The sequence below is a fragment of the Danio rerio genome, chromosome 11, assembly GCF_052040795.2.
Source record: "Danio rerio strain M-AB ecotype USA chromosome 11, GRCz13ab, whole genome shotgun sequence".
Lineage (NCBI taxonomy): Eukaryota > Metazoa > Chordata > Actinopteri > Cypriniformes > Danionidae > Danio > Danio rerio.
This window is the reverse complement of record NC_141031.1, coordinates 21,029,517-21,043,951: the sequence shown is the minus strand read 5'-3', so window position 1 is coordinate 21,043,951 and position 14,435 is coordinate 21,029,517. Positions and strand designations below refer to the sequence as shown.

General features: G+C 35.2%; 1 protein-coding gene across 1 annotated transcript; it reads left to right on the top strand.

Moving 5' to 3' along the window:
• Window positions 1-2,490: 2,490 nt before the first annotated feature.
• On the top strand, window positions 2,491-14,199 carry dido1 (death inducer-obliterator 1). Its single transcript, NM_001079955.1, is given in 6 exon segments — window positions 2,491-2,553; window positions 5,018-5,062; window positions 7,875-8,784; window positions 10,181-10,523; window positions 12,538-12,753; window positions 13,086-14,199. Coding segments are annotated over 4 exon segments (1,590 nt in total). The 5' UTR covers window positions 2,491-2,553; window positions 5,018-5,062; window positions 7,875-8,035; the 3' UTR covers window positions 13,368-14,199.
• Window positions 14,200-14,435: the final 236 nt, after the last annotated feature.

Genomic DNA, 14,435 nt, shown 5'->3' with positions numbered 1-14,435 from the left:
GGAACCAACAGAGGGTGAACTGTACAGAGCTGTAGCTGCTTTACTGGGCCTACTACACTACTGTATTTCAATACTGCTTATTTTTGTAGTACTTGGAGAGAGCATTTTTTTCTGAGGTGGTAATTAATGAAAAAAGTTTGAGAACCACTGCCTTAGACTCTTTCTGTGCATTTTTAAAAAATGTCTATGATTGAGATGTCAACTATGCCCAGATCTCTTAATTTTTTTTAAACTAGTTTCCCTCTCTTTTATATGTTGTACACTTAATAAATACATGTTCAATGGTTTCAATTTTTCCACAATGACTGCAGCATTCTGTTTCCTTTTTCCCTATCTTGTACAGTGAGCTGTTTAAATTGGTGTGACCCATTTGGAGTCTGGTTATGTCTTCCATCCTGTTCCTTTATGCTTTCTTTTCTTTCCCCACTTTAGCTTGTATGCTATACAGATGTCTTGCTTTTGATTCTGAATCCCAGTCCTCTTGCCAAAGATTAATAACTGAATTATTTATAATATATTTTATTTCTGTTTTACATTCTTCTTCTTCTTTCTTCTACTTCTTCTTCGTCTAGTGTTTTATGGCGGTTTGGAAAACCAAAGAATAGGCGCATTACCTCTACCTACTGGAGTGCTCCTCTGAAGTGTGAATTGTGCATACTAAGGTAGAAAGAAAACACTCAAGCTTAAACTTTAAATATATATATATATATATATATATATATATATATATATATATATATATATATATATATATATATATATATATCTTTTTTTTAATAAATATATTATAATAAAATATTAATAATATTAAAAATCTAATTCTATGCATTATTCCTATGTTAAATATTTCATTTACATTTCTTGAATTCTTGATTGTAAGCCCATTTCCTAGCAAGACTTTTAAAGAAAACACCTCACCTTCCAGCCGCCCTAATTCTTGGATCAACTTAAACCTTATAAGCAGAGCATTCTAAAATTAAATTATATGATTAACTGTTTCCAGTTTTATGCAATTATCACACTTCCCTGATTCATGCTTTCCTATTTTATACAGGCTGCAATTTAATGATGTATGACCAATTCTTAATCTTGTAAAGATGACATCTTTCTTTTCTTATTTTTTTATTATAACACTTTAACAGTACAAAAAAAATACATGCCAGGGGGCAAAAACAGTCAAATACAAATATACAAAATTTACATATGTAATAATTAAATAAATAGAGTTCACAAAGTTTTAAAGTGTGTGGGGCTTTCTTATTTAGAAAGTCTTTGATACTACTAATATATAAGCATAATTTGGTCATGAACACCTTAAAATTCGGTTTCCTGTTAGTAAATTTACATTTATGAATGTAAAATTTTGTTAGCAAAATAATTAAATTAATTAAATAAAAACAATTTTCCTTTTGATTAGGGTACATAGAAATGCCAAAGGTAAATTTTTCACAGCTATGACAGAGGTTCAGAACACTGTAATTTGTTATTAATAAATTTTTGCACCTCACTCCATAAGTTGACTGAGAATGAGCAATGCCAAAATAAGTGTAAAGCAGTCTCCATTACATTACAAAAAAAAACAATTTACATCAATCCCACTTTTACATTTTTGTAAATAATGTTTTGCTGGAAAAAATCTGTGGAGGAGTTTATAAGATATTTCTTTAATTTTATTTCTAACATAAAGTTTCTGTGGTAACAGCCACACCAAAGTACTTTTTTCCAGCAAATCAGTTGATCCTTTAATAAAGACATCCTATAAGATTGAATAAAAGGTACAGTAACAAGTTCTCTTTGGGGGTACGGATAGCCTTATTATCAATATATATAGTAAAACAGGCTTTGCCCACAAATGATTTAGTGATATCAAAAGACAATGCATCAAAAGCATGGACTTGATGCCTCTAAATAACATAGGGACCCCTGAATGAATTGAACAAATAACAGTTGAAAACTCTTGTTGGGTAATTGAGATTTTGTAATAATAAGAGAGGAATTCATTGTAAGAAAAGAGTACACCTTCTTTATTATATAACTGACTAACTACATACATTTTTTTTTTCAAACCACTTATTGAAAAAAAAAAATTGCGCTTGTGTAAAGTGTGTCTATCATTCCAAAAGAAATAGCGATGTGGGGAGAAATCATGCTTATATTTTAATGACCATGATAGGAGCACTTGTCTGTGGAAGGCAGATAATTAAACTGTGATTTTGTCTATATTATAATTGCACATCCGTAGATGTCTTCCTTTATTTTTTCAGTCTTCCTTTATTTTTTCAGACACTTGCCGGAAGTGGTTAGATATTAGACTGAAAACTAGAGGGCGCACTTCTGCACCTCTGTATGGTGCATTTTCACCTCCACGACACCGTGTCGCTGTCCGACATCGTGCTTTGACTTCAAGCTCAATGTGGCTTCGCCTCATGCTATCTGTTCTGGAGCACTACAGGCAAAAGCGAATACTGCATGTGCCACCATCATCAACAAGAAAAGAAAATGGAGGTCATACCGTTGCACTGACTGCAGGCTGAACGATACCAATGTTAACAAGTGAGTATAAAGTTGTAGTTGTGATGAATACTAATACATACTATTGTCCCATGTGTATGTGCTAAATGAATACATTAAACGCCGTTTGTCAGATTTATAGCAGTGAAACGCGCGTTACAGTAATGGCGCCACGAGCCTCCATGTTTATTTGATGCGATACGATAAGAAAGATTATTCCAGGTGGAGTTCAACAACCAAGTAAACCGCACACTCTTTGCTTTTTTTGGGATGTTAATAAAGCACAAGTTATGTTTTTACACTAAATGAGTTACTTGTTTTGGTATAGTGTTTAAATGCGTGGAATAGTTTTCTATAGTTTGATTGTAACGTTGGCTTATTCTCTGAACCACTAATAGATTGCTGTGTGTCTGATTGCATTATTTGCGTCGTTTTTAAATGTTAATAATACTATTTTTTTAATGCAATCTTGTTTTGATTTGAGGCGTATCGACAAAGTGGGTGTGTGCGCTCTGATTTCATGCGAACGTTAAACGTGTGTTTATGTTTGTTGTTGGTCTGCTTAACACAAATTATTTAGGGTTTTGCAATTGTTTAGCTGTGTATTTTTTTGCATGAATTGAATGTTTTGGGAAAAATTGGTCCCTGCAAAAAAGAATGTGCGTCTTTTATTTGTTAAATACATTTTAAACGTCTTCCGCGTGTTTTGCATAAACAATAACTCTCTTAATTATATTGGCATTAAACGATATATATTACGTGCAGACTGTTCTCACGTGGCTTGTATCCGTGACCGAAACCCATAACTTGGGCTACTCCGTAGCCTGCCTATATATTATGATTTACGTAACAAGCTAGTCTTTTTGAGTCCGATAATTACTAATTTGTATGTATAACTTTATTTTTACGGCGGATGGACGCACAAAATAGCATGACGTTATACGCATAGTAAACACGCACTAATAACAGAAATATGAACTTGCATATGGTTTACGAGGAACGCCATGTTATATGAACCACGTGATTACATCGAAGAAGAGCCTCGGATGGGATTGGTTCTTTGAAACTCACTGCTCGAATTAACCGATTCCCGGATTAGTTAGATTTTGCACAGCTACTACAAGATGTAGTGCTAAAATGGTTATATTTCATTATTTTGACGTCATCTCCACGATTTACTCAAACGAGTACAGAGAACAAAACTGCCGGAAAAATGATTTCTTGTTTTGTGTAAGAGACTGCGCACAAACGGGACGGCGAAATGGAGGTCGCGCGCTAGCTATTAGCTAAAGCTAACGGGCAAGTAATTTATGTCGATATTTAATCACGAAAGCTGTCGCTTTGTCTCATTTGGTCGTTTATATGTATTATGGGCATGCTAATTTCGCGACGGTCAGTTTTATTTGCACAATGTTACGTGAGTTACTATGACAGTGGGCGGCCACACCAACGCACACCAATGTTTTATTTAACGTTATATTAAAACGGTTAACGTTAATGTTACATGCAGGATTTGTGCTTCGAGTGCTTCTGAGAGTGGAATACCTTAATTTGTATAAAAAGGACTTTATTGAAAGGTTGATTTTAATGAATATCAGACACGTTTAATATCTGGGCCTTGAACACGTTTTAAAATGTAACGTTTAACAGAAGCAAATTTCTTCCATATCTCAGTTGCATTGTTTTGTGAAATCTGAGTGACACCAAACGTTTTAAATGTGCAATGATTTGTCTTATATTACGTATTTAGTTAATGTATCAGAGGAATGATGGCATTTGTAATAGATTAGCACTTGTCTGTATGAGCAGTTTTGAACTTGTTTGTTTTAATGAAAAACATGGTGCCTCTTTTACAATATCTGTAATAGTAATTTTGAAAGTTTTAAGATTGGGATCTGCTTGAGTTATCCTGTATTTAGTGCTTTGGTTGATCAATATATAATTTTGTTAGCTCACAGTTTTGTGGTGAACAATTCATCTGTGCATGTCGTTATGGGGGGAAAACAATTGTCTAATCTTTAACTGTAATCTGTAAAAGCACTTTCTATTTTTATTTTAGTTAAATTGTCATTTTATATATATATATATATATATATATATATATATATATATATATATATATATATATATCTTAGTAATGGGCTAACATATTTACTTAATACATATTTGCACACGTCATTTTTGGTAACAAACCGAAATGGTGAGGTGGTGCTTGCTAAGTTGTAATAACTCTTCCCAAACCCTTTTCTCCATCTTTCTTAAAGAAATGCATACTTAACTACATCCAGTCAGCTCGCAGTAGAAAAGCAAGTCGTGCCCACTGTTAAGTCATTTAATATTTTGTTATATTATGCAATGTTTTGGTGCAAGAAGCAGTTTTTGTTCCTTGATAGACTTTCAATTGTTTGAATATGAACTGATTATATACCAAAAACAGGACAAGCTAATATGATGTAAGCGGAGGGTTTTGTTGCTAAATTGAAACAATTATTTTTGTTGTCTCTAGATCAGCTTCGTAACGAAGAGTTCCAATCATCATCTTAGCAAACAGGTAACAGCATTTCACTTGTGATAATATGAGACTCCACGTGATTTTTGACACAGCTGAAGTCACACTATTACTGCTTATTACAGTGAGAATATTTGGCAGTATTTCTTTCCTGGTAACTAGAATCTAATAAATGTGACCTATACTTTGTCTTTGTTGCCAAATGCTAGAGTTAAACTTGAGTAACAGTAGTTCAGTTTTCCTGTAGATTACATTCGGTTTAAGATATTTATAGACTTTATTAATGCAGCTGTTGTCATTTTAAACAGCTTTAATTTTGATATTCTAAGTTGTTATCTTTAAACCAAATGCATTTGGAAAATCTCTCACACATTCATTCCAGCAACTGTGCAGATCAAAATGCATTATCGACTTCTTAACTACTATTGATCCTGGTAGTAGGTAGGTGTGGCTCTGGAGCTCCACCTTCTGTGACATGGAAATCTTCCCTGTTCAGACGGTCAAGGTTAAACATTGACAAGAAAAAGTTTGAACATGAATAATCTGCTTTAAACTGAAATGATTTTTTTATGTGGATAGTAATTCTAATTTATTTTGTTTGTGGGAGAAATTTTTTTATTATCAGTGTACCATTTCAGCATCAATAATGCAATGTGTGAATTGGCAAGTCCATAGTTACGGTTACAAGTTACATAGTTACAAGTCCACAGGAACCATAGTTCAGAACACATGATTTGTGGAGTTGTTGCAACGTTTAACCCAAAGATTGTAAGTCATTTTAATTTGAATGTGTTATTATTAATACCTGTGACGGTGTAATATTTCAAGCGAATTTAAACCATTTGGGCACAAGAAATTATAGTTTATGTATACATTGAAATCTATACAGTGTTCATTTCCATCTGATTTATTTCATTTCTCTACCCGAATAGACTCCATAAAGCACTGTTTATTTAATTTGTATCTTTGCTCTATTGTTTGTGTCTATGCTTGTAATGTTTATCATATTTATGCAGATGCAATCTCCTACAAAATTAATTCTTTCCCAATAGACTTAATAAACCTTTAGAAATTGTATTCAGATCGCAAAAAATTAAAATAAATATATAAATAAAATATTGCTTATAATGCAAAAGTAGTTTTTCAGTAGTAATGTTCATTTGGAACAAGGATTGTTTTTGAAGTCCCTTTCAGAAGGATATTCTAAGGAGAAATGTTATTAAACACACAAATGGCATGTCACATGGTCTGTGTCGTGAAACCCTTGTCTAGAAATTAGTAGATTGTGTCCTATTGATTTAGCTTTATATATTTATTTTTTAAGAAATTTTTTCTGCGAGTATTTTTATTAGAAATTCAGTGGTATTATATTTATGTGAGTGGCTATATATGAGATTGTAAGAAGACAGAAGAGTGATTTTCAAAGAGTTGCATTCATCTACATTTTAGTAAAACAGCAGTAATAATATTACAAAATGCTTTCTGCTTAAGGGTAATCTCTCATATAAAATGATGGCAAAATAGACATTTATTTGTGCCTTTAGTGAATCGAAGTCTTAATTTCTTTAAAAATAAAACCTTTATTAGCCAAACATTTGTTTTTGTGTATGCTTTCAGTTGTTTTTAATTTAGTTTATTTTTTTAAACAACCTTATACACAGTTCACAAAAAAAATAAATACATCTTGTGTACTGTCCCTTGGGAATTAGTAAATTTTGTAATTTATGTTTGGAAATGTTTAATCATACATTCAGGGAGTTGATGTTTTACTTTTAACAGTTTTGGTGTTAAGGATATTTTTTAAACACTCTTAACTGTAGGTTTCAAACAAGTCTGTAGGACTCAATTAGCTTGTCAGGTGTGTTTAATTAGGGTTAAAGCTAAACTGCAGAGCTGCGGCCCTCCAGCAACTGGATTTGACACCTGTGAATTGTACTAAGTGTACTACAAAGATGAAATAATTTATAGTTTTAGTTGGGTGGGGGGTGGATGAGAGAATGTGTAAGTATTTTTGTATAATGCAGCTCCGTGTGCATATTAGACATGAGTGTAGCGTATGAACATATTTCGGTTCTGAATAAGGTTTAATATTTGTGAGGAGGGTGTTCTTCAAGGACAAACAGCTGGAAACCACTTTACACTATTGCAGTGTCTGTTGATTTGACATTTTAAATGAATAAATCAGACATTAAAGCACATTTGTAGCATGTTAAATCTTTTTTTTAAATATCTATTTGTCATAACTTACCAAATCCCTACACATCGGAAGGAAAGGAGGCAGACTGGCACCTTCTACTAGGAAGCCACATGACTTCAGCTGAGAAGACTGTACGCATAACAATTTGTAGTAATATTTTGGAGTTGTGCTCTCCAATGAATCTTTCTTCTTTCTTAATTATAGATATTCTGTTTGAAAAATAGTGTCTCTCTGCTATGGAGGAGAGTGTGAGCCCTGAGCTGGTTCAAGCCCCTGTGCCTGAGCCCAGCCAGGATCCTGTGGATACCTGCTCACAAGGTACCTACGGCCTACTCCACCACATCCACTCCTGTACGAGAGCCGTGGGATTCACTATAATCAGGGATTCAAATTGGGAAATTACTGAAGCATGATACAATCACTGAGATTTAAGTGTTGGTTAATTTTTTCTCAGCATGCACTGGAAAATTGTAAATGGTTGTAAGCCTTTTTTGTGTGTAATGTGGTGTCAACATACTTTTTTTGCTTTTGCTTCTGGCATTTAGATTGATCATCTAGAATTCACATCATAATTTTGTGATCCACATTTTATATCTGCTGCGTTCTGATAATTAAACATTTGTTGTCAACTGTAATTATGCTACGTCTCACACACAGAACCAACATCAGTATCAGAAGAAGTCAAAGATCAGGAGCAAGGTGATGTTAGTGAAGACAAAGTAGAAGACCCTGACAAATCCTTAAAGCCTGCATGTGGTTTTAAGAAGACTTGGGGCTTTCGTCGGACCACCATTGCTAAGAGAGAAATCCCTGGAGAAATGGCAGCAGAGACCCCAGAAAGCAAAGGTGCACCTGTCCGTCGCAGTGGCCGGCAGGCGAAGCGCACGGACAAACTGGAAGAGTTTCTGGTCACAGTGAAGAGAGGAAGAGGAGCGGGTAGGAGAAGTTGCCCTTCACGAATTGAGGGAGGGGATCCTCCATCCCAGACCCCAACCGATGCTGAAACTGCTTCCGAGGCCAGCTTTGATGGAAATGCAGAAGCCAAAATAGAGGAACAAAAAGTAGCTTCACCAGAGAAAAAGAAAAGGGGCAGAGGAAGGGCAAAGAGGCCAGTGAAGCCCAAAACAGGTGGAGGCTCGGTGAGTGATGATGGCAGCTCTGAAAATGAAGAGGAGACTGGCGAAGAGGTAGCTAAAGACACTCAAGAACATGTTGAGACTGTGGCCTGTGCTGAAGATGCAAAGAATGTGGAAGCAAAAGAGGAGCAACCGATGGATGTTGTAACAAAAGAAGAAGAGGTTTTGGAGGAGGGTAGTAAGAATGATGAGAAGTCCTTAAACGAGTCTGTAAATAGACGTCTTACCAGAGCTTGTAAAGACTCTAAACGTGACACTAAACCCAAAGTAGGAGTGAAACTCCGCAAAGAGAAAAAAGAGGAGAAAGATGATGATGATGATGACGACGATGATGATGATGATGATGAGTCATCGTCAGCCAGTGAGTCCGACAGTGATGGGTATGACCCGAATGCACTTTACTGCATCTGCAGGCAGAAACACAACAAAAGGTATGTTTCTTTGTGTGCCAGTATTTGTGGCCAATAATATTACTTAAATTTGAAATTGTAAAATGTGTGACTTTAAAATCTAAATGTTTAATAATGACACACTTGTAGTTTGGTTAACTTGGCTTATTTGGTTGGATCAAAAAAAGAAAGTGAGCCATTCAGTCCTGGTTTGCTTAGCCTTCACACTTATTTTTAAAACTGGTGTCCTGACATTTTCTACCTGTCAGATTATGCTACCAACACTGCATTTGAATGGTTATGAGGTTGGGTTAGGAATTACGTATGTCAGGGCTATATTACAGCTTCATATTACAATAATCCACATTAAAATTTACACTGGTAGCAACATTTGATGGGTGCAAATTGCATCATCAAGATTTGCTACCTACTTTTTGAATTAGAGGTAGCTCAATCTGACAAGGAAGGACAAAAATAAATCTAACACAGGATCAAGATAAATAATCCAAACAAGAACTCTTGACACTAATCATTTGTTACTAAACTTACTGAAATGCTGTGTGGGTTAATTACATTCAATGTATGTGTGCACATGTCATGTTTATTAGTCAAGATAAGTTTAAATGTTTTAAGCGCCCAATCCCAGCAGAGTTCTAAATAAGCTAAATATTTTAAAGGGGATAACGAATATATGGATATGTGTGTGTAATAATGTGTTTGTGTTAAGTTAATAGACTTAAATTCTAATGGTTTTATGCTCTGAGTATGTACCAGCTTGAGTATTTTAAACTAAATCATGTGTTTCCCTTAAAGCCTAATGCCTATATTGACTTTACGCTCAAGAAGAATCAATATATTATGTGCTAGAAAGTAGTTAGCATGCTAAAACTAGGTCTTGTGAAAAATCAATAGTATCATGCACACTGGACAACTAAACTCAGCTTTGCATAGTGCTACATTATACACCCTTATATGGTATGAGGTAAATGCATAAAAATCACACAATAATAACATTGTAGTTAACTTGTTTGTCAGTATTTTTATACCGTAGATAGTTTAGGAACATGTGAGTGGTGCATTTTTATTTACATGCATTTCTAATCATTCTACAATTTTTTTTTTTTTTTTCTCATAGAAAAATCTTTATACTATTTTCTATTTTGATTATATTTCATAAAACATCAGCGATGAGGATTTGGTCACATGTATGCAAAGTAAAATCCAAATTCTTAGCTAATGGATCTTCATTAAAAGAAGTTCAGCATTAAGGGACCAAACAATGGAATTAAGCATCATTTCAAGTGCCATTAAGACAGACTCGTATTGTTTACTTGATACAGAGATTGTCAGATTCTTACTTGCTTCAGCAGAGTTTTCTTTATGTGGATTTAATGAATATTCTGTGTGTTTGGTCATTGTTTAAATCCTTGTGCCATAGGTTCATGATCTGCTGTGATCGTTGTGAGGAGTGGTTTCATGGTGACTGTGTTGGCATTCCTGAGGCTCGTGGCCGGCTGATGGAGAGAAACGGAGAGGATTATGTCTGTCCAAACTGCTACACACAAAAAGGACAGATTTCCAAGGCCAGTTCCTCCACTGCAGCTGCAGAGAATGGCAAACGGCCAATAGTTGGCCCTCGTAAAACAGAGAGTGGTCTTACTGCACCATCTAGCACTGCTGCAGCTGCCGCAGAAGAAAAAGCTGATGACCTGGGCATCAAGGGCAGGATCGAGAAGGCTACCAATCCTAGTGGGAAAAAGAAAATAAAGATTTTCCAGCCGGTATGTCTCTGTATGAACAAGTCTGAATGCTGCGCTGTTGTTTACATTAATTTTTTGGGGTGAAAGAATTTTTCCTGTTGGTTTTTTATTTCAGTTTTATTTTGAGCTTTTATGCATGAGGTTTGAGAGCTTTTTTTCCACAGGATATTGTCTGATGCGTTCAAGTTTAACTTGTGATTTGATATATGATGTTTACAATCAGCATTTGATTGACGTTATAGCTTTTACAAGCTCATTTTTTAAAGCTGTCAGGTGTGTTCACAATGCTTAGTTTAATTGTTGTCCATTATAAGTTTTGACTACAAAAAAATTGTTGAGTTAAAAACCAAAGTGGAAATTATTTTTCACTTTAGCAACAACCTTTTCAGTGCTAGTACTAAACATGGGAAAATAAGACACATGACAAATATATAACACATTAGGACCAATTCTTTCTATTTATTGACTTATTACCTCCTAATTTTAAGATATTGGCTGTTTATTTGTACTTGTATGTATTCCACATTCTTATTACACATCTCTAATATCCAAATCACCCAATATCTAAATCAGATAAGCAGCAAACTGAGTTTTAGGCAAAATTCATAATTAAGAATTGTACATATACAATTTATTTTAATTGGTAATGATAGAAATGGGTTTTATATTATTATTGGGTGTTTTTCTATCATGTAAAGGGGCTTTGTTATCAACTCGCATGAAATTAACTTCCTAAAAGATGTTTATTACTTTTAAGGTATGGTAAGTAAAGTTCAGTTTATAAAATACACTAACTATTCTAATCACTAAAATGTGCTTTAAAAGTAGTATTTAACAATTTTGTGACTAAAGTTATTTCAATTGCAATGAATGACATTTGAAGTAATGGCCACAGTAATGGCCACAGTTTTCTTTAACTCATCAAAACAGGTTTAGATATAATATAATGCCATTTTGAGTGTCACTTGGCATCAAGTTGCGTTCAGTTTAAAATGCTTACTGAACAGTGACTAAGAGCATACTCACACAATGTACAGTTGTCTTGAACTGGGCCAAAGCACGCTCGTCCCCCCTCCTGTCTCCCTTGACGACCTGCACTTACATTACATTCGGGCCTGGGCACGCTTACTTCATCGATGATGCGCTGTTCAGTAAGCGCTTTCGCTCAGCACAGTGGAAATTTCTTCAGTTATATTGTTTTAGTCATTTGGGATGCAGTGACACGGAGTCAAATATTTCGCAGAACAGATCAGCCACTTTTGACGCTCATAATCTGTTCATAAAAATGTTCTCGTGCAGCAGGAATTAGGAAATTTGCTGTAGGTGCAGCTGTCATACAGCGAGAGGTTTGCGTCTTTAATAATCTACGACAGTTTGCGTTCATTGAACAGTAAGAATGATTAATAAACCTATATCAAACAGTCTCTTAAAATCACGTCTCACTTTCAGTTTCGGGCTCATGCGTGCTTGCACTCACACTACAAGCGTACCGCACCAAAGCCCAAGTGAACCGCGCTCTGGCACACCTCTTCCAACTGGGCCAGGGCCGGCCAGGTGAACCGTGCCTGAGCCTAATTCAGAGCACTCACACTTCTCAAACGATCGGGGAAACGAGCCTGAGCACGGGTCAGATAGCATAGTGTGAGTACGCCCTAATTTTAAATGAAAATGGTCCTTTTAGAATATTGGGTTACATTCATTGGTTCCATTAGTTTATATTTTTACTTACCTGAACGAACAATACAGTTATTGCAGTATTTATTCTAAATTGAGTCATTCATTATTATTTTTTGTTTACTTATATTAAATAATGTTAACAGGCACATATTTGTTTTTTAATAATGCATTAGTAAATCTTAAACTGATAAATAAATTCTGGGTAATTATTGTTCATTCTTAGTTCATGTTAGTAAATGTCTTAATGGAACCTTATTGCAAAGTCTGGTAGTATTTTTAATATACAGTACATATGGTTGTAGATCTTTTGCCATAATCTTGTGGCCTCAGAGTTTTGACATCCCTGAGTTTCCATCAGGTACCTGCAGCCGAGGGATCATCCCTCCCAAAGTGCATCGGGCCAGGCTGTGAGAGAGATGCCCTCCCTGACTCAGTGTACTGTGGAAACGACTGCATACTCCGACATGCAGCCGCCGCGATGAAGACCATCACCACGGATGGAAAAGACTCCAAGCAGAAAGAGAAGAGCAAATCCAAAGCACAAAAAAAGACCACAAATAAATCACCACAGAAGGTATTACTTACTTGACCCTGAAACAAATATACATTTTATAGGCTTTAATTGTGGGATTTTTGCTGTGCATATGGAAAATAGATTATAATTTAATGACCTGTAAGGATACAATTGCATTATTATTATTTTTATGTAAAGGCCAAAGTTGATAATCCTGTAGTTGCTAATTCAGGTGCAAAATCAGGAAAACTGGTATCATATGTTTTTTTCTTTGTGATTTTATATTTTTATAATACACTGAAGTTTCAATTTGCTGTAAATGTTTGGTGTAATAAACTGCTATATTGTCTATTTGCTTAAATACTCAGTGCTTTTTTTGTTTATCTCCATAGAAAAGCTCTGGCCCTGAACGGAGGTCCTCTTCTAACCAAGGTCAGGAGGAGGAGTCCGCATCTTTGCCTGAGGAAAATGAAGACGATGAAGACAAGCACGCAGAGGAGCATCCACCGCCACCAGCCATGTCGTCTTGGTCCAGTGACCATAATTACATTGCAGTAACGCCTGAAAAGACTACAGCCATATCAGCATCTGTGTTAAACAAAGCGTGTATGTATCTTTCTGAGGGTTTTTCACATTTTATTGACCTATCTCAACCAATGATGATGGGGTGTTGAACTGTCAAGAAAAACAGATTGAAATTGTTGCAACCTATGGGAGTCGCATCTTAAAAGCATTTCATTTCTGTTGTAAATTGGACTGAAATTATTGAAATTCTTTGAAAAGTGATATTAGTGCTGGAAATGTGAGCACAGCAAAAATTTGAGTTGAAGTTTGGCACCATGTGCTATATACTAAAATATTTTGTTAGTGTTTTTATTTTAACACTGCAAGATGCTAATATTTGGAAAACACCTGTATCAGGTTATTCTGTACTGCAGAACAGGTAAGTTTTTAAAAAACTAAAAAAAAGTTAGTCAAACTAAGTATTTAAGATCTGAAAACCATGAAGACCGTATTTTATTGTCTACAGTTGGGTATTTAAGTTAAGTATATATTTAGTCTTTAACTAAATAAGTGACCTAAAAATGTAGATCCTTCGGATCCGAGTCCAGACTGTAGTGCCTTGCCATGATATGTATTTGTAAAGCTTTCTGAACAGCATTTTTAAAAGCTTTCGCATGTGATTTTTAAATTTGTTATTGTATGGAATACCATTGCCATTTATCTCCAATCCCTGCTGTCATCGGGGCAATAACTTCAACCGAAAAGATGTACTTGACCACACACCTGATCAGGTAGGTTAGGTGTCTTTTTCTCCCGGCTTCCTTCCTGACTAAAAATAGAATGTCTCTAAACCAACATGGACATTTGACCACAGTGCTGTTTCATAATATTGAAACTATGTAACTTTTACTTAACAGCTGATTTTTTTGACATGCATGCACCGAATTTATGCGTTCTCAGTGGAAAAGTGGCATTCAAAATAAAGTGAATTTGCGGATAATACTCTGCTGGCCCTGTGCTTCAATTATGAGAGAAGTCTTGGTTGTTGGATGAGAAAATGGAATGACAGGGCCTCTGTCTTTTTTTGGCCTTTGTCAGCTATCTGCTAAATGTCATGGCATGATTTTGCATAAGAAGACTACAGTTCTTGGAGCCGGCCAGTGAGGAGAGATTTGGCGTTTCAGAAAAGTCCAAGATCCCAGAAAGTGCGCTGATGTAAAGAGGCACCATAAAGAAGA